This window comes from Asparagus officinalis, chromosome 7, assembly GCF_001876935.1.
Source record: "Asparagus officinalis chromosome 7, Aspof.V1, whole genome shotgun sequence".
Classification (NCBI taxonomy): domain Eukaryota; kingdom Viridiplantae; phylum Streptophyta; class Magnoliopsida; order Asparagales; family Asparagaceae; genus Asparagus; species Asparagus officinalis.
In genome coordinates, this window is record NC_033800.1 from 30,890,455 (window position 1) to 30,916,313 (window position 25,859).

The window sequence follows — 25,859 nt, forward strand, 5'->3', positions numbered from 1 at the left end:
CCGCCCCCGCGCGGGTCGGATGGATCCGACCCGCCGTCGTGCGGGTCAGTTTGAGACACTTTCGGTATTTTGGTCTTAACTCTTTCGTCCGACCTCGGATTGAGTTGGTTTAAGATGCGTTGGAAAGCTGATGAAGATATCTATAATTTTTATCTTTTGAGTTTTCTCAGATTCAAATTGTAGCATGGTCTAAATGCCTCTTCTTTTTGCGGGTCACTTTGAGGTGTTCGATACTTTCTGACTTCTCCGGACTTGTATTGCGTATTTCGTCATTCCGTTGACTTGCATGTTTTGTTAACTTGTTTCATGCGCTCGTTAGGTTCTTTATGGCACTTGGAGCTGACCGACGCGCGCGAGCTGACTGACAGGTGTGACGGCCAATTGGAGGTGGCCGGTGAGCGCACGAGACGCATTTGGTTCGCAATTCCGATTCATGTACTTGTCGGCATCAGATAATCCTCCTAGACTCGGATAACGACGTTCGTCATCTTCTCTCCGTCTCGAGCTGTGTGCGGACACCTATAGACATTTTTAGACGTCTACAGATACCCCCTCAAAAGTATTTCAGACTCATTCTTTTATAAAAAAGTCTGGAAAGCTTTGGATAAGATAGGTCATTTCCTCAATCTCGTAGAGGGACCTGTGAACTGCTTCAATTCTTGACTTCTTCAGCCTTCATTCTATTCAGTGTTTTGTCGAATAGATGAAGTTCTTCCGGCGCTGTGTTTATTGTCTGACCGTTGTCGAAGTCTTGAACTGAAGTTGATGCATAAGTTTCTGAATCTAGCTCGTGTCATTGAGTTGACTTTAAACTGATCATCTTCGTCAGGAATTTATCTGAATGCGATTGAACTCCCTGGAATCATCCTTTGCCTTATTTTGACGAAATTATCGATGTGTTGATCGGCATCGACCTTTACTGTAACGCGTTGTCCGGCGTTGATTTTTGTTGTAACGCGTTGACCGGCGTTAACACAGTTTATACTCGTACGTTTGCTGGAGTCTACACAGTTTAAGCTCTTAAGGCATTAGAGCGTAACGGTCCCATATGCTGGGGCTGTAGGACCAACTTGTTAAAGCTGATTCATCTGTATGTATGAATCTTATCCTGATGTTGTTGGATGCTCAAGTCACGAGACCAACTAATGGAGCTAATACGTCAATGACTCGTATTTATAGAATTTTTGGCAAATTCTCAGCCATCAACGAGTTTGATTAGCCTTTACCGATTACCGTTTGAGTCAGGCTAGCATACAGATTATTTAAATCCGTTATGCACGTAACGTTATGCTAAAAGAGTTAACTCTTTTAGTGCTACGATATTAAATACGTAGACTTCATCTTTCTCACAGGAATAGACTACTCGGCAACGTGCGTTAGACATAGACTTAGAATTTTTGGCAAATGCTCAGCCATCAACGGATTTGATGTGCCTTTACCGATTATCGTTTGAATTGGGCTTGCATGCGGATTATTTAAGTCCGGTTCGCATGTGACGTTATGCTAAAAGAGTTAACTCTTTTAGTGCTACGATATTGAACACGTAGACTTCGTCTTTGTGACGTTATGCTAAAAGAGTTAACTCTTTTAGTGCTACGATATTGAACACGTAGACTTCGTCTTTCTTACGGGAATAGACTACCCGGAGTTAACTCTTTTAGTGCTACGATATTGAACACGTAGACTTCGTCTTTCTTACGGGAATAGACTACCCGGCAACGCGTGTTAGACGCTAACTTATCCTTACTTAGGTTTCAGGATGAAAGTCTCCAGATTTGGATTCTGATGTCTTTTTCAATCGGTGAAAGACTAAACCGACAACGCATGTTAGACATTGACTTATCCCTTCTTAGGATTCGGGATAAAATTCTCCGTGCGTATGAAGCACGGATTTTGGTGTTATGAATAACAATCTGCCACAATATCAAATATGTGGGCTTTTGTTTTTTTTAGGGTCAAAGACTAACCGACAACGCGTGTTAGGCGCTGACTTATCTCTACTTAGGCTTCGAGATAAAATTCCCCAGACTGAAATTCTGGTATTTTCTTCAATCGGTGAAAGACTAAACCGGCAATGCGTGTTAGGCGCTGACCTATCCCTTCTTAGGCTTCGAGATAAAAATTTTCGGCGTGTGAAACACGGATTTTGGTGTTATGAATAATAACCTGTCACAATGTTGAATATGTGAGTTTTTATCTTTTTTACGATCAAAGACTAACCGGCAACGCGTGTTAGACGCTGACTTATCCCTACTTAGGTTTCGGGATAAAATTCCTCGTGCGTGTGAAGTACGGATTTTGGTGTTATGAATAACAACTTACCACAATATCGAATATGTGGGCTTTTGTTTTTTTAAGATCAAAGACTAACCAGCAACGCGTGTTAGGCACTGACTTATCACTATTTAGGTTTCGGGATAAAATTTCTCAGACTGGAATTCTGGTGTCTTTTTCAATCGGTGAAAGACTAAACCGGTAACTCGTGTTAGGCGTTGACTTATCCATACTTAGGATTTGGGATAAAATTCCCCGTGCGTGTAAGACACGGATTATGGAGTTGAATGATGATGTCTTCTCTTGGGGCAAAGACGAACCCAAAATGGGAGAGGAAGAATTTTATATTCTATCTTTCAAAATCGAAGAGGAAGAATTTTATATTATATCTACAGTTGCTAAGGAAACTCGAAGTGAGATTTTCACCCTAAGAATCCGGAAAGGTAAAACTAGAAGTGGGATCTTCACTCCGAGAATCGAAAGATTCGGATAATCCTAACTATCGGAAGGTTTGATTACCGAACTAAAAGTAAAATTTCCATTTATCGAGAGTGAATTATGGTTTTGACCCTAACTGTAGGAAGTTTTGATCAAACGGGAGTTTGAGGTGACCCTAACTGTAAGAAGGTTTGATCATTCGATTTGAAAGTGGACCTCTCGTTCATTGGAGGAATCGAGAGGGGATTTTGGTTTTGGCCCTAACTATAGGAAGGTTTGACCGAGTGGGAGGTTTGAGACGATCCTAACTGTAGAAAGGTTTGATCGCTCAATTCGTGAACCTCTCGTTCATTGGAGGAATCGAGAGGGGATTTTGGTTGTAGTCCTAACTGTAAGAAGGTTTGACCAGGTAGACAGTGGGAGTGAGAGTACAAATCGCAGTGGGAGTGTTAACTTATACAAATCACTCAGAGGTGATTCCTGGTGTTAAGTGACAAATACTTAACACGGAGGGGTTTGACAATCGTCAATGATCAGGATATTAAAATTCTAAGTACTATGTCCGGACTTTAACTATGGGAATATTAAGTGCACAGACGCATCAAAAGTTTGAGTGGATTCAACCGAAAGAAATTTTGGTGGTCCCACCGCTAATTAGTCTGATCGATGGGGGATTTTGTGATGGAAGACTGTGAGCCGTCAAACACCAATGAGAGTTTTGTGAGGGAAGATTGATCCAACGAAGTGATCGAATCTCGTCTCAGCAAAAGAGTGTTCGGAAATCACAATGGGGGTTTAGTGTTTATCACTTTGTTCGTAATGATCGGGTTATCCCTAAGAAAATTATATGTAGCATTCTTCCGGGAACTTCCCGTTACATGAATCATCCACCCCCAGCTTCCTTTGCGGAACTGGGTCTGACATTATACTCAGTTACATGACCGGGTTATCCTTAAAAATATTACGTATTGAAAAGCAGTTTATACTCGTATACTCTTCGGAGTGTAGGAAGGAGTAGTTTATACTCTTATACTTGTCGGAGTCTTCATTCGACTTAATTGAGCATTATGACGTCGGTTTCAACCAAGGTTTGGATGTTATTCTTGAGAGCGAAGCAAGCCTTGGTAGGATGAAGGATCCTCCTGTGGTACGCACAGTATTTCGAATCCGTAGTATTATCAGCTTCCTCCTGATCTGCGATAGGTGGTAGTTTGATCTTGTTATTTTCAAGGAGAGATTCAAAAATAGCTGGAACGTCTTCGTCCTTGAAAGAGTATTCTTTTTGGAGTTTCAGATCCGAAGTCTTTTACTGTCTTCGGGGTTGTTGCGACGTCTGATTAACATCAACAACTGCTGTGGGTGCCTTCTCCTTACCCCGGGAGACGAAGCTTGAGTTTGGAGGATTAGCTATCGGTTAGCTTCTCTCGGCTTGCTTTCTTTTGAGGAAACGTTCGGCCTGCTCTCCGCGCACCTTAAACTCTTTTCAGGTATTGGAGGGTGCTACTCCCATAACTTTCAACACGTCCAAAGAGAGGTTGTTCTGACAGGTTTGGAGGATGAAGTCCTCTGTGATCGGATCTCGGCAGTTCATCGTCTTATTCCGGAAACGTTTGACGAAGTCGTCGACCGTCTCGTCGTCTTCTTGCTTCTCATCGAAGAGTGTCCTGATTGACACCTCGACATCATCGTCAAAGAAGTGAGCGAGGAGCAGGTTCTTCAGGTCGTCCCAGCTGTTGATACTTCCAGACTTGAGGCGACGGTACCAATCGAAGGCGGGCCCGCGAAGGGTGCCAACGAATAACCGAACTATCAAGGTTTTATTGCCGGAGATCATACCCAAGTGGGACTTGAAGTAGATCAGATGTTGAGTGGGCGAACCTTTCCCGTCAAATGGCATGAAGTTAATCAGGTGAAACTTCACTTAGTATGCTATTGAATCCCACTCTCTTTGATAGAGACATGAAATATCAGTCCTTTTCACTTCTCAAGCAGACATTAGAGCGTTGATTTTGCTCTTGAGATTTTTTATTTTCTCATCCTCGCTTGTATCGGGCCTTGGGCGATTCTTAAGAGGAATAACGGGGCCACCCCCAGTGTTGTCGTTTTCAGTGAGACCACCTCTAGCGTCATTTTTAGTGGGGTCACCCCCAGTGTTCTGGTCAACGGGAGGGTTATCAGCATTAAGGTGTTCATCCTCATCTGAATCGCTAGCTGCTTAGCTAACATTGTTGTGACGACTGGATTCACCTATATGATTCGACAAGGCTCAGATCTGTTGGTCATGCATTTGTCTCATCTCCTGCATAGCCATTTCCATTTCGATTTTGAATGCTTGCTTCTGCTTGGTTAGAGCATCCTCAACCATTTTGGCTACTTCCTCGGTGTTAATCATAAACACTTCGCAGGATTGTCCCGGACTGGATACCGTATTATCAGAAGCGATTGCCGAGTTAACATCCGATGCTTTATTATCCGAGGATAACCCTCTCTGTATTCTCTGGTAGTCCCTGCGTCTAGTGGTCCCTGCGCGTAGCCGAGTCAGATGATGCGATACGAGGGGGTCAGAATTAGAAGGTCGAATCGACTTTCCCTTATCAGCCATGTTAATTATGACTTCTGGAAGTTCGTCACCATGAACAGCCGATCGCTTCTTACGAAGACGCTTTGGTTTGGACTTAGCCATTCCGTTGGAGATCCTCTCGAATACCGAGACCCTCTGCAGAGCGGTTTTGAGGCAGCTATATTCTGATAATACTACCCTGATATGTTTGGCACACGGACAATGACAATCCATCTCCCGAGTATTTCTTTTTCGAGATTTATTCGTACCCCCAGCCCAATAGTACAACTCGTCGGTCTGATGACCGGAGCAACCCATCGCGTGTTGGCACGAATCCCTAGGTGTAACGTTGTTGTCATCAGACGAATACATTTCTTTCTGGGGACATAACACTCTGTCAGTGTGTTCAAGAGTCACATGTTTAGGTCTACGCTCTCGTGAGCGTGAGAACTCAACGGGCTCCTAGATTTCAACACGCAATCTCATGCGGTCGGTTACGAGAATTTTCCCACCATGCGGTCTCTTCCACTGCTTAGGAGGGCGATTACGACCCCCAGCCTGATGAACTGCTTGGGACTTATTCAACGGGCCTAGGCGTTCTTTAACCAGGGCTTTATCTCGATCCGCGTGCGAAGGATCAAGACGATCCGTGATCTTCATCTTAAATTAGGACAAATCCACGCTGTCGCGGTGCTCCATCGGAGGTGGGGATCTCGAAGGGATCGACGAAACAGGTGAAGAACGTCTTCTATCTTGATACTGGTGCGGGTCAGACTTGAGTGACCCGCGGGTTGGAGGGTCCGGAGGGTCGGATTTGGGTGACCCGCGACTTGGAGGGTCGGATTTGGGTGACCCGCGGCTTGGAGGGTCGGATTGAAGTGACCCGTAGTTTTTGATTTTTTCGGCCGCTGTTTCGGACTTTGACCTCCAAATTTGATGCAGCCTCAGTTGTTTCTTGGCTATGTTCTTCTTCTGCATCTTTTGTACTTTTTGCACAAGAATTCGCACGTGCGCAAGCAGTGCGCGACGTTTTTGGATTCGCTCCTCAAGAGTTGAATGGGTCTTTTTGACTTGGATCCATTCACCTGTTGATGATTTGGAGGAGGGGTTGTTCGCTTGCTGTTGTGGCGGTCGATGCTTTCTGGACTTTAGATTCGCTTCGTAGCGAATCCCGTCAACCGGCTCCATAGCTTTAGCAAGTTGGCGCGCGAGTCGTTGGCGTTGTCTTTGGCGTGCCCTCTTCGATAGAATTGGCGCGCCTTCAGTACTCAACTCCCTAATTGAGGAGGAGTTCAGATCTGCAGATCCGATCTTGTTGGAGGCCGGAAGGGCGTTGCAAGGTGCAACTACCACATCAACGGGGGCATTGATCTTCCTGCGCTTGCGAGTGGAGGAAGATCTGGAGGAGGAGGATGACAGATACTCCTCGTATTTCTGTTGGTCGAACTCGTACTCGACCTTTTCTTCAACCAGGATATGGATCCGAGGTTGCGACACGTCAGCCTTCGTAGAAAGGCTGTCGGCTCCTACTGTGGTCGCCAACGTGTTTGGGTAGAAAATTGTTTTCATTACTGAATTCATTACAACTTCGGGCATTACAATAAATTCAAAACAAAGATAGCCTTTTTATAAGACTTTTAATACAATAAAAATAGATTACAACTCTCTTTCAAACAACACGCAACAGGAGTTTATCGCCTATTGCTTTCGCGCGATCTTTGCCTGTGCCGGGGTTTATCTGTGGACCGTCGCGGATCAGATCCGGTTGACATATTAAGTTGATCAAAGCTCTTACTTCACGAAGAAAGTAATCGCTGCAACGATAATCCCGACCAAGCGAGATCACGACATTTCTCGAGATTAAGACTAAGCTTAAATCCGGAAGAATAGAAGACGGGTCTCAGATCTCTCGAACTCCACTCTTTATGCACAGGAGATCGCCAAGATCTGTTAACCCTTGCTGTAAATTTGTGGCTCCACTCTCCAATTCGGCAGCGTTTTGCCCTCTTGATGCTAATTCCGCCCCTCTGAAATGAGCCCCTAGGCTTGTATTTATAGGCTTTGGTTGGGGGGTTTTCGGATAAGAATGATGGATTTGGCCTTATCTTCAGTTAATAACGGCCTAACCACGTTTGTAGATGATATCTAGGTAGGTAGGAACCTCTGAAACAGAAGAAACCGATCGAAACAACCTAAAAACACGTTTTGGAGGTTACAGACAGTTCTGGGCGCGAGACGGACTGATGTGACCCGCGTGGGCGCGGGTCGGATGGATCCGACCCGTCGCCGTGCGGGTCAGTTTGAGAAAACTTTCGGTATTTTGGTCTTAACTCTTTCATCCGACCTCGGATTGAGCTGGTTCAAGATGCGTTGGAAAGCTGACGAAGATACCTACAACTTTTATCTTTTGAGTTTCCTCAGATTCAAATTGTAGCATGGTCTAAATGCCTCTTCTTTTTGCGGGCCACTTTGAGGTGTTCGACACTTTCTGACTTCTTCGGACTTGTGTTGTGTATTTCGTCATTCCGTTGACTTACGTGTTTTGTTAACTTGTTTCACGCGCTCGTTAGGTTCTTTATGGCACTTGGAGCTGACCGAAGCGCGGGAGCTGACCGACAGGTGTGACGGCCAATTAGAGGTGGCCGGTGAGCGCACGAGACACAGTTGGTTCACCATTCCAGTTCATGTACTTATCGGCATCAGATAATCCTCCTAGACTCGGATAACGACGTTCGTCATCTTCTCTCCGTCTTGAGCTGTGTGCGGACACCTATATGCATTTTTAGACGCCTACAGGGAGTGGGAAAAGCAGATTGTCCTGAAAACATAATCATAACTGATTGCCCTTATGGTTAATCAATTTCATTTGAAGACAAGCATCGAGGTCAATGGACGCACTAGGGCTTCAGGAATAAAGTCCCTTTACAAGCTCCCCTAAACCCATCCCGTAAGCTAAGGTGGTAATCAAGCCACCAAACATAATTTTTCCACTCGTTGCTCTCGCTACACGACACATATGATGTATCATAAAAGCTCCTGTGTCAACCTTATGTCCCTCGACCATGGTACATAAGAGGTAGAGTTCTCTCTGACTCATGACTGCATCGCTCTCGCCTCGATCGAAAATGGTGAAAGCCATGAACCTATGTAAATATCTAAAGCATGAGTTATAAATAACAGAGGCCCTTGACAAAGAGGGATCATAGGTTCTTTGAGTGGTAGAACGTGCGATGGAAGTCCAAAAGGGGGTCAAGTTAAAATGTTTAGGGACATTTCTGTAGGATCTGAAATAGATACACTAGAACACTAGAAGAGGGGTGAATAATGTTCTTTTAAAATATATGCAAAGTAGATTATAAATTGCAAAGAAAAATGGCAATCTCAGAAATTCACAATCACAAACACAAAGTTTTATACTGGTTCCACCAACCCGGTGTACATCCAGTCCCCAAGCAAATTCCGCTTGAGATTTCCACTATGATTTTGAAACCTTATAAAATCAAAAGCAAACCTGACCAATTTGCAAGACCATGCAAATTGCAACACCAATTGACAAGACCATGCCAATTGCCACCCAATCTCTAAACCAAGAGATCAACCCTCTCAAACCCGAGAGAAATCCTTTTTGAAGCAAGAACACAATTGATCCTATAAGCCTTGAATGTGTAGTGAAGTGCTGCAGTGGCTTAGGATTCTTTTAACTCTCTGAATATTGTCTATACAATCTCTAAGAATGATTAAAACCAAGGCAATATCAGAAACTCTCTTTTTCTAAACACTTAGCATGAAAATCTGGAAAATTAGAGAGTGAATATGCACAAAATATTTGATCTTGCAAGTGTAAAACTTGGTTGTTGTTTTCTGATGTTTAAACCTATTTATAGCCTCTGAAATGACATAATTTTAAACTCAATTAACGTCCACAAAACGGCTATAAACAGTCACTTATTTTAAACCTGAAATCTGGAAAAACTGCATTTGTAGTCGACTACAAGTCATAGTAGTCGACTACACTGAGTCTAAACAGACTCTGTGAAGTCAGAAAATTGATCAGTAGTCGACTACAAGGTATATTAGTCGACTACACTGTAAACTCAGATTCTGGAATTTTTCTGTTTAGTATTTTGACTATAACTTTCTCATCCGATATCGGAATGAGGTGATTTAAGATTTGTTGGAAAGCTCTTGAAGAGACCTACAACTTTGGTCTTTTGAGTTTTTCCAGATTCTAATTTATAAGGGGTGTAAATAAAATGTTTTAAGACTCACTTAATATCTATAAACTCTAATGGCTAACATAGGGGATTTCTATTGTTAACCAACACACTAAGCATGTGTTAGTGTATTCTAACACTATGTGTGTGCATGTGTGTGAGTGATCAAGGCTTGTACAAATTTCTAAGCAAAGAAAATATAAAATTACATTTTGACAATAAAGTATATCTTCTTCTTTGCTTCATTTTGCCTTGAACCCATCTATGTCTTGAGTATCTCTTTGAATATAATTATTGATATAGCTCTGATACTGCAAAACAAATGTTAGCACATAATACACACAACATATAATATTTGTTATCATCAAAACAAACTAATCTTAGGGTCAAGATTCCTAACAATTTCTAGCCCCACCATTCGGAAAACCAAACATCTCATTTAATTGTGCTAATGTAAGAGTGTGTGATTGGTTAAATAGTCTGAAAGTGATTTTCCATTGTTTTACTCCCTCACTATTAAACAAAACAGCATCAAGAGAACTCAAAAACTCAAGAGTAATATGCTAATACGTGGGATGTTTAGCCTCTACAAAAGTTAACCAACCAACATGTCTTAGGAGGTATGAAACATCTTCCCACAGTCCTAACTCATGCAAACAAGTCTCATCCAAGTAGCGGGTACTTAGAATTCCCCGCTTAACCAGTGTATTATACCTAGATTGTTGCTGTGCATCGACAAATTCTATACCATGAGGATTTTGAGGAGGGGGAGGGTTACCTCGTTGTCGTCGCGTTTTAGAAGTTGAGGCTCCCAGACTAGTCCGTTCACGTTTAGGTCCTATTTAGTCTACCGAACGGGAGTTGATAGAAGGTCAAACGACGGTTGAAGGCAGCAATTGGCTGTTGTACGGCGCAAGATGGTGGTGGTGTTCAGCGGCGAAATCTAAACAGGGGTTGGGCGATTTGGTCGGTTGCTAGGTCGAATTAGTTGGGGAGGCAGGTTTGGTCGAAAAGGGGAGAGATCTGGTCGGTGGTTGCGTGGTGAGAAGGGAGAGAGGCGGCGGGGGGGGCGGAGACGAGCGGCGTGAGGGCAGCTGGCTTGTCGAGGGGCGCGGGGGCGATTATGATGAAAGTAGAGGGCAGGGCCGGAGGCATTTCTTTCAGCAAGTTGTGGGTGTGGTAAATGCCACCTTTGGGTGTGGTAGAATCTACCTTTTTTTTGTATCCATCGAGTCAGGGGTGTGGCAGACACCATCCTTGAGTGTGGTAAAATCTGCCGCTGTCTGTCTTTTTTGTGTGTCCAGGGAGTCATGGGTGTGCAGACACCACCCCTGGATGTGGTAGAATCTGCCGACCTATTTTTTTAACTCCTTTCTCTACATGTAGGTGTGGTATACACAACGACCCCAAAGAAAAAAAAATTTATTCCTTAGTTAATGCCATGTCTTCCCTTCTTCGCAACTGCATGATTAAAAGTATTATAAGTTAAATTTGTGCCGATCCGATTGCCTATAAAAGTAATAAACGAAAATAAAATAAAATAAAATAAGGTAAAATAAAAGAACGAGAATGGAGGAAAACTTGGGTTGCCTCTCAAGAAGCGCTCATTTATGGTCGTGAGCTCGACCCCTGTTACGCTCATTCTCTGACGAAGGGGGATCGGAAAGGGTATAAGTGACCCCTTTCTCGTTTTGTTCCCCTATAATGTAGTGCTTCAATTGTTGCCCATTCACCGTGAAAGATCATGTTGTTTCACTCCAAACTTCAACAACTCCACTAGGAAAGACCTCATGGACTTGAAAAGGTCCGGACCACCTAGACTTGAGCTTGCCTGGAAAAAACTTCAAACGAGAGTTGAAAAGTAGCACCATATCTCCTTGAGTAAACTCTCTTCGAAGGATATTCTTATTACGCTATTGTTTAGTCTTTTCTTTATAAATGCGAGCATTCTCATAGGAATCTAATCATAGCTCATCTAGCTCATGAAGTTGAAGCTTTCTTTTCTCCCATGCGGTCTTCATATCAAAATTGAGCAGCTTGATAGCCCAATACGCCTTGTGCTCTAATTCAATTGGAAGATGACACGATTTGCCATATACCGACTTGAAAGGTGTCATGCCTATGAGTGTTTTGTAGGCAGTTCAATAGTCCCATAAGGCATTCGGGAGTTTCATAGACCAGTCTTTTCTCGAACGATTAATTGTTTTCTCCAAGATACTCTTAATTTCAAGATTCAAAACCTCCATTTGACTACTAGTTTGAGGATGATATGGCGTGGCAAACTTATGAGTGACCCCATATTTTATCAAGAGAGCTTTGAATTTTCTTTCTATGAAGTGTGAACCGCTATCACTGATTACCGTCCGTGGCATCCCAAACCTTGGAAAAATAATGTTCTTGAATAGTTTCACAACCACTTTAGCATCGTTGGTAGGGGATGCTATCGCTTCTACCTACTTGGAGACGTAATCCATCGCCACTAAGATGAACTTGTTGTTACACGATGGCGAAAACGATCCATAAAATCTATGCCCTACACATCAAAGACCTCAATTTCTAAGATGGAATGTAAAAGCATCTCATGTCGCTTCGAAATATTCCCAGTCCTCTGACAACTATCACAAGATGTCACAAACTATTTTGCATCCCGAAAAAGAATCGGCCAATAGAAACCTTATTGTAGAACTTTTGCAGCTATCTTTGAAGTGCTTGCATGTCCCCCGTAAGAAGATGAATGGCAATGATGGAGAATACTTGTAACCTCATCTTCAGGAACACACCTTCTAAACATCCCATGAAGATGAATGGCAATGATGGAGAATACTTGTAACCTCATCTTCAGGAACACACCTTCTAAACATCCCATCAACACACCGTTTGTATAAATACTTGTAACCTCATCTTCAGGAACACACCTTCTAAACATCCCATCAACACACCGTTTGTATAGAAACGGTTCATTCCAGAAATAATACTTCAAGTCAGCAAAGAATTTTTTTTCTATTGATAACTCAGATCCGGAGGCAAAACTCCACACACTATGTAGTTAACGAAGTCCGCATACCATGGTGCATCCAATCTTTTAATGGCTAACAACTGATTTTCTGGGAAGGAGTCGTCGATCGGTAGTTCATGCTTCTCCCTATCATGTGATTCTTGTCTTATCCTCGACAAATGGTCTGCGACCAAATTTTCTGTCCCCTTCTTGTCCTTTATCTCTAGGTCAAACTCTTGTAAAAGTAGTATTCATCGAATCAACCTAGGCTTGGCATTTTGCTTGCTCAAAAGATATTTGATAGTGGAGTGGTCGGTATAAACAATGACTTTGGACCCTACTAAGTAAGACCGGATCTTGTCAAAGGTGAAGATAACTACTAACAGCTCATTTTCAGTGGTAGCATAGTTAACTTGGGCCTCATCAAGAGTGCGACTAGCATAATAAATTGCATGAACTATCTTGTTCTTTCTTTGGCCTAACACAGCACCAACCGCATAATCACTTGCATCAGTCATGACTTCAAATGGGAGATTCCAGTCCGACGATTGCATAATATGAGCTGTTATCAATGCTTCATTTAACCTATGAAAAACATCAAGACATTCATCAGTGAAATCAATGGGAACATTTTTAAGAAGAAGGTTAGTTAAAGGTTTTGTAATTTTTGAAAAGTCTTTGATGAAACGTCGATAGAAACCGGCATGTCCTAAGAAACTTCTTACTCCTCTAACCGACGGTGGAGACAATTTTTCAATGATTTTCACTTTTGCTCGATCAACCTCAATTCCATGCTCGGACACCTTGTGTCCTAGAACTATTCCATCCCTTATCATAATGTGACATTTCTCCCAGTTTAGGACTAAATTAACTTCTTCGCAACGCTGCAAAACTCGAGAAAAGTTAGCTAAACAACCATCAAAAGTAATCCCATATACGAAGAAGTCATTTATAAACACGTTCATAATGTCTTCTATAAAATCAGAGAAAATAGCCATCATACATCGTTGAAAAGTGACAGGGCATTACAAAGACCGAAAGGCATGCGCCTATAAGCAAGGTTTTAAATATCGGTCGACATGACCGACATGTCGGTTTGAGGGTTTGAACGACACGACATGGGCGTTTTCAACTCGTATGTCTGTTTTCAGGATCAAATCGGAAATATTAGGGTCATATCGGGCATATCGGCCGATTTTTCAGCCTTAAAAAATTGGCTGATATGGCCCTTTTTAGATTTGTTTTTTATTATCGGGTTTGGGTTTAGTGATAAAAACCCAAACCTATTTGATCCATTCTCATGTTTAAGGGTTTCTTATGAACTCGATATAAAAAGAGAAAAATTAGGGTTACAGCAGACTTAGGAACCGATCAATCATTTCATGAACGACGACGCCCTTCCCTCACCTCCATCTGGGCCCCCCGTCGTCTATCTCCCGTTGTGCCCTAAAATTCGAACCCCAATCGAACCTAAGGGCGACATGATTTCTAGTCGTCGAGATAAAGAGAAGAGGATGGTCGGTGACTCATTCAAAAGACCCCGAGCATACGAAGAAGAAGAAGAGCCCCGACACTGCCTCCCTATGACGTCCCGTCGTTGGCACTGCCTCCCTGCGATGTCGAAATCCACCCATCGTCGGCGCTGCTTCTAGAATTTATAAAGTATGCTTATATTGAATTTAGAATTACTTAGATTATATTTAGGACATGATATTATACATATGCGTATCACCTGATATGGTAATCCGATATTTAGTCCATGTCCCTCAATATATTCCCGATTTTCGCTATCCGACATGAATTTTACCCCGTCCGACATGAATCCGATATCCAACATTTAAAACATTGCCTATAAGCAAAGGTCCCATAGGGACATGTAAAAGTGGTCTTTTTCTAATCACTAGGATGAATAGGGATTTGGAAAATTTTCAAATAGCCATCTAAATAACAAAAATAGGAATGTCTGGCCAATCATTCCAACATCTGGTCTATAATGCGAAGTGGAAAATGATCTTTTTGGGTTGCCTTGTTTAATTTCTATAATCAATACACATCCTCCAACCCGTAACCATCCTAGTAGGGATAAGTTCATTATTCTGGTTCTTGACTACGGTCACACCCCCTTTTTTAGGAACCACATGGATCAGACTAACCCATTCATTATCAGAAATAAGATAGATTACCTCAGCATCTAGTAGCTTAAGCACCTCTTTTTTAACCACTTCCTTCCTTCATGTTAGGATTTAATCTACGTTGGTGCTCTATGAAGGGTTTATGATCATCTTCCAAGAGAATTCTATGGATGCAAATCGATGGGTTGATTCCTTTAATGTCGTCCATGGTGGATCCTATGACCTTGCGATGCATCCTAAGTGTTCTAAACAACTTATCAGTTTTATTTTAATACAGACATGTATTCACAATCATATGATAAGTAGAGTTAAGGTCAAGAAATTCATATCTTAAAGAGGAAGGGGGTTTAATTCTACCTTTGGTGTTTTATCCTCCTCACAAGTAGAACTTTTTGGCTCTAGCATCAAACTTTCAAGCTTTGCATTTCGAAGTGGAGCAGTTGATGTTGATTCTAAGGATTGAGCATACGCGGCTACCTCGAGGTCTTCATCATTTATTGAACCATCGCTTATCAAACACTTCTCAAGTGGATCAGCTGAGTAATAGTTTGCAAGTTGCTCATGTGTACACTTATCATTCACGTCGACCTTGTAACAAACTTTATCGGTTAGAGGGAGTTTCATAGCATTGCTTAAATCAAATTCTATCTTCTCTCCTCTAATATTTAGGGAGAGCCTTTTATTTTTAACATCGATTATAGCACCTGCAGTAGCAAGGAAAGGTCTTCCTAATATAATTATAATATTAGAATCTTCTTCTATTTCTAAAATAACAAAATCAACCGGGATAAAGAACTTACCGACCTGGATAGGTATTAGAATCTTCTTCTATTTCTAAAATAACAAAATCAACCGGGATAAAGAACTTACCGACCTGGATAGGTACATCTTCAAGTATACATCAACCGGGATAAAGAACTTACCGACCTGGATAGGTACATCTTCAAGTATACCTACCGGATATTTTATTGATCGATCCGTCAGCTAGAGTGATATCGTGGTTCAAATCACTTATACCAAGTTTCTTACAGATAGACATTGGCATTAGACTTACGCTTGCACCCAAATTACACAAAACACGGTTAATAGAGACATTACCAATGACACAAGGAATAAAAAATAAACCTGGATCCTTAAGTTTAGGAGGTAACTTATTTTGGATGATAGCACTACACTCCTCAGTAAGGGCGATAGTCTTGTATTCATCCAACTTCTTTTTATTAGATAGGATCTTTTTTCAAGAACTTAGCATAAGAAGGCATTTGAGAAATAGCCTCAGTGAACGAGATATTGATGTGCAACTTTTTCAAAATCTTTAAAAAAATTTCGAATTGATTTTCTAACTTAGCCTTAGCTAACATTTGGGGAAAGGGTAGATGAGGCTTGTAAGGAGCGGGAGACACATATTTCTCAACTTTTTTTTCTTCCTACGTTTGGATCTCATTATCCTCATCTACTATCTTTTCACCTTTTCCTTCATGATGACCATCTACCTCATCATTTTCCTTCATCTTAGGTCCCTCATATTGTTTTCCACTCCTAAAGGATATAGCATTCACATGACCCCTAGGATTCGTCTCGGGTTGTCCAGGTAGCATGCTCGAAGGCCTAGAAGAAGAACTAGTATTTTGTGCTAATTGTGTGATTTGTGTCTCTAACATCTTGTTATGTGTAGCTAGAGACCAATTGTTTTACTCGTCATTCGTGGTTTGTTGTTGTTGCTTAAACTCTTCATTCAGTTTCGATTGAGTCATCACAAACTTTTCCATCATATTTTCCAAATTAGACATTTGAGAATGAAGATTGGTTTGAGGGGCACGAAAACCAGGAGGAGCAAAATTAGATTTGGGCATGGGATTTAAAGGTGGGCTTCTATAAGATAAATTATGATGATTCCTCCATCCCGGATTATAAGTGTTAGAGAATGAACCTCCATTCTGATTAAAGTTATTAACATAGTTAAGTTGTTCATTACCAGAAGTATCAAGAGGTGAGGGGTTTTCTAATTGACATTCAAGTGCAGAATGACCCACATAACCACATATCTCACATGCAATTGAAGTAGACGCCACAAAATTAATGCTCAAGCTTTTAACTTTTTTAAACAGAGCATCAACTTTAGAGGATATATGATCTAAAGCATCTATGTCATATTTTCCACCTTTTGATGTCTGAGCACGCTCGTTCGCCCATTGATAGTGATTCTGAGCTATGTATTCAATGAGAGTGTATGCCTCATCTATTGTTTTGTTCATCAAAGCTCCTCCTACAGCAGCATCAACAGTCATTCGAGTGTTGTAAGTGAGCCCATTGTAGGTGTGAACAATTAACCACTTCTCCAGTCTATGGTGAGGGCATATCCTCAATAATTCCTTGTAGCGGTCCCACGTTTCATAGAGTGACTCTCCTTCCTTCTGTACAAAGTTTGTGATCTGGTTCCTCATCTGTGCTATTTTACTTGGAGGAAAATACTTTGTAAGAAACGCCCTGATCAACTGATCCCAAGTGGTGATGGACCCAGCTGGCAATGAATGCAACCAAGCCCTAGTCTTGTCTTTTAAAGAGAACGGAAATAGTCTGAGTCGAATAACATCATTGGTCACTCCATTAAGCTTCTAAGTGTCGCAATACTCCAAGAAAATCGACAGGTGGTGGTTCGGATCTTCAGTAGCATCTCCTCCAAACTGATTCCGCTGAACCATTGAGAGAAGTGATGGTTTCAGCTCAAAGTTATTAGCTTCAATAGTGGGCCTTGTAATACTCGAGTGCGTGCCTTGAGCATTTAGGGTAGCGAAATCCTTAAGAAGCTGATTCTGATCACCCATCGTAGCTTATTATGTGTTCCTTTGCTCCCTTATATACCTTCTTATGTCTGCAAGAGTCACCGATAGTTTAGGATCGTCCTTGTCGTGTACTTCCAGTTGATGTCTTTGCATAAAAGAAAGTGAGTAGCAAATATAATAAAAAAAGTCTAGTCTAGCTTAATAATTTAAGCACTCAATATTAACAACGTAAGTCCCAGGTAACGGCACCAAAAACTTGATAGGCAAATCCGCAAACGTACGGACTCGTTATAGCTATCAAGGTCGATCCCACGGGGACTAGGGGTAAATTACCAAATTTCACGTTTTCGACTAGCTAAACTAATGAGTAAAATAGAAGGGATTAAAATTGCGAGATTAAACAATAAAAATAAATAAACAGCTAATTGGGTGGAATTCAATATAATGAAGGGCTAGGATTGAGTTTTCACCACAACTTCGATACTCAATGATGAATTATTTCAGTTCTCGGTGTTGGTTAAAACTAGAAAGGGTGAATTAGTCTAAATTAATCTAAAGCCTCTTTCAAGGTCTAAAGATCGTGTCTAAGTAATTCTAATTAACCTACTTTCGTGGAATCAAGATTAAATTAAACCCATTAAGCTTTATGCTAATCCTAATCAAATCCCTAAGAAATCTAGCCTATTTTCGTGGTTCGAGTTTCCTGCTTAATTTCTAGAGGTTCGATATTAATTTTTATCTTTTGGTCCTTCAATTAATTATCTATGATTGCTAATCCGGTGATCAAGGGAATCAACAAAATTAATTCATAAGAAATTAAGTTTAAAGATTTAAACTTTTCACCAAGAACCTACATTAATTCATCATCAATTATCAAAAAGTTGGGTTCTTTCCCGATCCTAGACAATGAATTTACTCACACATGATTGAGATAAGAGAATACATCAAATAAACATGCAAATCAATCATAAGAAGAAATTAATTAAAGAGAGGAAAAAAATTAACCCGTCTTTCAATTGAAATTTTCAAAATAAAGACTTGCAATCCAATCTTGTACAAGAAATCCCTCGTCTTCTTTCAATACTTGAACTCTAAATTAGATACTAATTGACGGCTAAGAGAAAGTAAAATGGTCTCCCAAGCCCTAAGCTAAAATATCTATATATAGATTCCAAAAAATTTGGAAAAAGATAAAGTCTGAGCCACATGTGTAGTACGTGCCACACCTGGGTGTGGCAGAAGCTGTCTTCTAAATGTTGTCAGGGCCGGTCCAATGGTACGATGCACACCACACCAGGGTATGGTACAGTCTGTCTTGCTTATTTTGTGCTCGTTCATAGTCGAAATTTCAGTTCTTCATACTCGTGCGTCTATTTTCTTCTCGAACCATGCATTCTCAATCTCAATGTTGCTTCAAACTCTTGTTTAACTTCCAACGATCATCGAAACTTTCACTCTTGAGCCAATACCTGCATATAAGAACACAAACCACAACAGTATCCTCGATCTAAGCACGAATATGCATTAAACACCCGTAAATCACACTAAGCTAATGCATATTTTACGTGTTTATCACATATGACTTAACTAGACCTTTGTCAACAATGACAATCCTCCATGTCTGCCCCATGGCATGTCAACTATTCTCGGATCTAAACTTGACCTTAGTCAACCTCCCAACACCTTTAGACTTCACATTTTACTTGGGTAACAAACTTAACTCTGATACTAGTTTGCTAGGGAGTAATCGGGCCTAACCAAGAGTTAATGAGCCTTAAAAGGCTACGAGCCAATTTTAAACCAAAAACTTAAGCGGTTAGGTATTGATCATATTCAATATGAGACTATACTCACATATCAGGGTGCTAGATCGTATCTATATCCAAGGAAATATGCGTAACCGTATCCATATGGATAAAGATATGGTTACTCAAATATGTAACCGATAGGATATGGTTATGGTTTTATAGTGAAATATCCGGATCCATATCCGAAATATCCGTATACATATTAGTCATACTGTAACGATAGTTTTAATCATTAGATTGTGGAGTTGAGATTATTTTTTTGATGATCAAGATGTCTAATTTTAGCTTTTCAGATATAATGAACTCTTGTATTACATGAAGTGTATTTTTTTCAATACTATCTAGTTTTCTCATATATGTTTTGTATCCGCGTACATATCTGCTTATATATCCGTATGTATATCCGTATCCGTATCTGATTTTAGTGGATATGGATATGAGATTTCCTTACCGAGGTGTATCCGTATCCGAGATGGATAAGCGGATATGAATTTGGTAAGTATCATATCTGAGCCATATCCGGACCGAATGCACCCCTACTCACATATGAATAACCTTAACATTAACTTGGCAGTGACAAATTTTGTAAAGAGGGAGAGGATAGGTGAAGAGTGTCTTTCGCATTAATTTGGTCACCTTGACCACATCCAATTTTCTTGTTTCGTGTTCTTTTCCTATGTGGTATTTCTTATGCACAAACCTCTTTACAATCATTCAAGAGGGTGAAGATATAGTAAAAAAATTGATTGTTATTTATAATATGCTGTCATTGGTTTGTTGGGTCTGAATCTATAAGTTTAAAATATTCTTGTCCCCTTTTTTCTCTCTTGTTTCTAGAGGCAATACGAGGAATTTAAAGTTCAAATCAACAGCATCATAGCTCAATTTCAGAAAATCCCTGTTGATGGCTGGCTCATGAGGGATGGAACTCCATGGCCTGGAAACAACACCAGGAATCATCCAGCAATGATACAGGTTTTTCCCCCTTCTTCTTTTGTTTTTTATATACATATATTAAGCACTGTTTGTGAGCACTGACATCTATTCCATTTATGTAGATATTATTGGGCCGCAAGGGACCTCAGGATCGTGAGGGTCAAGAACTTCCGCAGCTTGTTTATGTATCCCGTGAAAAGAGTCCTGGTTACCAACACAATAGTGTGGCTGGAGCCATGAATTCTTTGGTAAGTTTTCTAGTCACATCATATATAAAGGTTGTTTAATTTTTACTGAAGGAGAACTCACACATTTGTATATCTTACAGGTTCGAGTTTCTGCTGTTCTTACAAATGGGTGTTATATTCTGAACCTTGACTGCAATCAATATATAAACAACAGCAAAGCTCTCCTTGAAGCAATGTGTTTTATGATGGATCCCGGTGTGACAAGGAAGACTTGCTATGTCCAGTTTCCTCAAAGATTTGATGGTATTGACTCACGTGATCGCTATGCTAGCAAGAATAATGTATTTTACGATGTGAGTCACTGATTCTATTTAACAAAAACTGCTGCAGAAATCTTGATGCCTTTTTAACCCTTTTTTAGGGAAAATGTAATCACAAGAAAATACCCACCAAGTTCTAGTTAACTTATTGTCTCTAGTTTCCTTAAGCGTATTCTAAGAAATAGCTTGAGTTGGGACAGTTTTTGTGCATTAAAGATACACAATAGACATAATTTCCCACTCATACATACTTTTCTTTTTGTAAGTTCATTCTAGCATTTGTTGTTAATGATTAAGTTGCATTGCTGCATGTTGTTGTTTGAGGATAGATTGTCCATGAAAGCATACATACCTTTTCTTGTTGTTAAAAGATGTATGTCCTTATGGGAGCATGCAAATAAATGTCAGTCAATTTTTACAAAAATTATACCTACCTCAGTGGATGGATCATAATGCAATTTACATCATGGGGACTAATCCAGGTACATTTAATTAACTGAATGACAAAAATGCACTAAAGAAACTTAGATGACATTTGACTCTCAATGAAGTTAAAGAGATAGCCCTAGTCCTTAAGGTCAGGCACTTTACTGGAAATTGTCCTTTAAGGCTCATTTTGCGAATGTTATGGAACACCATATTCTGATGATGATCTTGTATGTTGCCTAATGATCTCCCTAACTGACAAAGGTGCTTCAGCACTTTTAGAATTTTCACTAATGTCACTTGTAGAATCAGTAAAGTGGTACAAGCATCATTTCAAGGAAATCCTTACCTTTCCAATAGAAGTTTAACTATTAAAGTGTCAATTTTCTGTGAACTCAAATTGAGAAAAAATGATAGTCCTTTTCCATGGACACGTTATGTTGGCGTTCAATTTAAATTGTGTTTGAAAATTCTTTGTAACAACTTTCAGATAGCATGAACCATCTGAAATGTATGCTTACATGATTTGGATTTAATTTGCGAACATTTTGGTATGATCATGGTTCAATTTAACATGCACATGCATTGTAAATCTGCAAATCTTTGCCATCAAAGATATATTGAATAATGATCAGTTAGGGCCACAATTTTTTTCCCCATTTAATGTATAACTCGACTAGTGAGGGCTAAGACATGCTAGCTAGCTTTTATTCATGAATGCATCATAATCTGTTAGTATTCTCTTTTATCTTTTTTGGCAGATATACATGAAGGGTCTTGATGGAATTCAGGGGCCTTTCTGTGTTGGAACTGGCTGTTTCTTTAATAGGAAGGCCTTGTATGGTTGTTTACCTTCTGTAGAACCAAAAGGCAGAATATTGAGTTATTCCAGACCTTGGGGGAAGAACTTCGATCTTGAATGGAACTTTATTTCTAGACTTCTAGAGGAAGACAACTTAAGTTTAGATGATATAAAACTGAGCAATCTTGAAAGGAAGAATCCTTCTCTCCTTCTCAGCTTAAAAAAATATTTTGGCGAGTCATTAACTCTAATTACATCTGTAATTTTCAACGGCGATCACTATGCAAAATCTTCTTCACCTGAGGAACTTCTGAAAGAAGCAATTCGTGTTATAAGCTCTGATTATGAGGATGATACCGCATGGGGAAAGGAGGTAAGAAACAATAATCTTCTTTGACACGTCTTTCTTCTCTTGCAGGTTTATGAATCGAGTGTAGAAAGATTTTGTAGTTTCAAGCATAATTTGTAAAAGAATTCTGTCATATATTCTTTATGAGTTGTATTATTCAGTCAATATCTATGAAGCATAAACTTGTTCAGCACAATCCAAGTTCGACCAATCTGCCTTTAGCTTGGTATCAGTAGTTATTCCCTACAAAGTTCAATTTGTCTACTTTGATTTCATCAGTATGCATAACTGACTCTATGAAGGGCTTACATACAAGGCAAAACAAATATACAATTCCTACTTTGTTTATAAAAGGTTCCATAAAATTTTCCTCGTATCTGTCCCCATTGCTACTGTTAATCATTACTCATGCCATGTTTGATAACTGATTATTCTTACAAATTAGCTGCTACCGGCAAACTGATGAATGTATTACATCATCTTAACGTTCTAAGGGTGATAATATTGCTAATGATTATTATTTTGAGTTTTTAACTAGCCAAGCCATGATTCGACTATGCTATAACAATTTGCCATAACCCCAAAGCTGCGCTTTTTCAGCTATTGTCATGGTTATCAATATGGAATTACCAATTATTATTTAAATTTCAGGTGAAAGGAAGTCGATTGTAAAAAAGTCATAATGAACAGGTTAACTTCAGAGTTTTGTTTGATCTACTTACTTATTCGTCACTAATTAAACTGTCATTGTTGATACGCAGGTAGGTTGGATATATGGTTCTATGGCTTCCGACATACTTACGGGTCTTAAGATGCATGCTAGAGGCTGGAGGTCTGTGTATTGCACACCCTCTTTTCCCGCATTCAAAGGAATTGCCCCAGCCAATCTATCTGACCGTTTAAATCAGGTCCTTCATTGGTCCCTTGGCTCAATTGAGGTTCTTTTCAGCAGGCACTGCCCAATTTGGTACGGCTGCAGGCTTCGATTGTTTCAGAGGATCTCTTATGTTAATGCTACCATTTACCCCTTCACTTCCATTCCATTAGTTGCATACTGCACTCTACCAGCTGTTTGTCTTATTACCGGAAAATTCATTATTCCACAGGTAGACCTCAATAACCTCGAGGAAACTGTAAAAAATTCTATTGCATACATCATTTAAGTTACTAGAATACAAAATCTTTTCATTCATGCAGATAAGTCTTATGGGAAGCCTCTGGCTTATGCTTCTTTTAATCTCAACATTTTCTTCTGGAATTCTTGAGATGAGGTGGAGTGGTGTTACTACACAAGAATGGTGGAGGCATCATCAGTTTAAGGTGATTGGGGGAATTTCAGCGTATTTATTTGCAGTTATTTATGGGACAATGAAGATTCTGATCAGGAAGAAATCTGATTTGGTAGTTTTAATCGATAAATCTGCCGAGGATGAATTTCCAGGTCTCTATGCATTTCGATGGACGTCTCTTTCGGTCTTGCCTATTACGGTAATCTTCATTAATTTGTGGGCTATTATTGCTGGGTTATCTTCTGCTAGCAATGGTGGTTACGGGTCCTGGGGTCCATTATTTGCCAAATTCTTCTTCTCATGTTTGGTGATCATTCATCTCTACCCATTTTTAAAGGGCTTGTTGGTCAGACAAAATCGGATTCCTACAGTTGTCATTATTTGGTCAGTTCTTCTTGCATCCTTATTTTCTGTTCTTTGGGTTCGAGTGAATCCATTTGTTACAAGAATTAAAGGACCCAATATTCAGAATTGTGGCATTTATTGTTAATTAAGCTTGCTTTTTTTTGTGTTGCCAAGCGCAATTTTTAATTCTACATTCTTTATTTTGCACACAAACCTGCGGGTGTATATTGTGTAATGTGTCTTTCTTATTCAGATGGAATAAATTTCTGAGTTTAAGTTTGGTTGTGTGATGCTTTTGTCACTTGAAGATGGCATCTTGACTGTGTTTAGTTGAGCGTTCCCTGTTTAGTTGAGTATTCACTTATGTACGTGCTATCTTTATGGATATATTAAGGACTTTGGCCGAAAAGGGTAGAGAATATTTCTTCCACGGTTTGACAGGGACATCTGCAATTATTGTAATGCATCCTTTTTTCTTCAACTTATGTATGACCATTTATTTGTGTTATGGTGGGGTTTCCAAGGTTAGATCGTTACTGTGTTTTAACTTAATTCTGTCATCGTTCATCATTTAGGGTATATTTGGTCTTTATTTCACTCAGAAAATGCCAATGAAGGTAATTAAATAACTGGATTGTACATTCTTATTATAGTATATGCTTGTATTCCCTCCATCTTCTGTGCTTGTTCTTTATCAATTGTTATATAAACTTTTTGCATTTCGCTGTAGACAATTATCTGTTGTTTCATATCCATGGCCAAATTCTTCCCCACTCAGTGGCTTGTACGAATAATATTATCAACCAATATTTGCAAAGGCCCGTGTGAAGAACTGAGACTGATCTTCTTCAACCTACAAGTCATTATTGTTAAATACTTTTTGTCTAATGTTCATTCCCTGATTTTTCTCAGAGCGAAATGCAGATTGAAATTACTTGGACAATTAGAGACAAACCCTCGAAGGGGAGCCCAGATGCGACGGTAAACGTCGTTGCCATGTGACCTGGAGGTTACATGTTCTATTTATGAAAATGGCCTCTTGTACAAAGTGCAAGTTAAGATTGCTATATAACAGATCCAAAGTACTCCAGCCCTCTGGACCCTGGGCACAGTGCGCAGGAGCTTTGTTAGAGTCAAAATCCTTGTTCTCCTTCTCAAATTTGAAATGGGTTTGTTTATTGAGATGATGTGTGCCTTTGGACCCAAGGAAAACATTCATTGGAACAGTTCACATGCACTCTTAGACAATAAAGACCAGCATACATTGAAAAGGCTACATAATTTGTCCATATGCTTTTACATGCTTCACTTATTCCTCATGACTGTCCCCTCCCTCTCATTATCATGCTTCTTGGGTCTTAATTATGTTAATTATCACTTTGTAATTGATGTATTGCTCCATATCCTTATTTAGTGCACTCATTGTGATACATTTCCTAGTTTGTAACACATTTTTCATCCATCACTATCAATACCATCATGTTACTCAGAAAGTTTTGGTTTTTTATATTTAGCGAAGGAAGAACGACAACAAAAGGTTAACTTCACTTAACACTCAGTAATTTTTGGGTGTATCTTCTGAACTTTAAAGTTTTCTCAACGGATCCTGTAACACCATTTTCTATAAGGGTAAATTCTAGTAGATTGAGGGGCATTTTCATCCTTTTCATGTGCTTGCCATGTGAACCATCAAAGTTGTTTAGAGAAATTATGTGCAGGATGCCCAAATATTTCGAGGGGTTTCAGTCAAATTAACCGAACAGAACAACCCCCGCAATATCCCCTACCACCCCACCCCACCCCACCCACCCACGCCAACATACACGCGTGCACACACAATTTGAATTTTTAAAATTTTTTTTTTCCTATAGCATTTTATCATGTGGCCAGTGAAGATACACAAATCAAGCAAATGTCATGCCCCCCCTTTTTCCAATCACTTCACCAAAAGCATCAGCTTCTATAGTGAGCTCAACCAAAAGTGACTACACACTCACTTC

At 40.0% G+C, this 25,859-nt stretch overlaps 1 protein-coding gene across 2 annotated transcripts in view; it reads left to right on the forward strand.

Annotated features, from left to right (window-relative positions):
* LOC109847523 (probable cellulose synthase A catalytic subunit 8 [UDP-forming]) overlaps positions 1-24,135 on the forward strand; it is a 40,453-nt gene extending 16,318 nt beyond the window's left edge. For both annotated transcript variants that reach the window (XM_020416752.1, XM_020416751.1), the window contains 6 exons: positions 20,042-20,179; positions 20,263-20,388; positions 20,469-20,681; positions 21,836-22,249; positions 22,987-23,331; positions 23,423-24,135. In XM_020416752.1, coding sequence (XP_020272341.1) covers positions 20,042-20,179; positions 20,263-20,388; positions 20,469-20,681; positions 21,836-22,249; positions 22,987-23,331; positions 23,423-24,004 — 1,818 coding nt within the window. In that variant the 3' untranslated portion in view covers positions 24,005-24,135. The remainder of the gene's footprint in view (positions 1-20,041; positions 20,180-20,262; positions 20,389-20,468; positions 20,682-21,835; positions 22,250-22,986; positions 23,332-23,422) is intronic.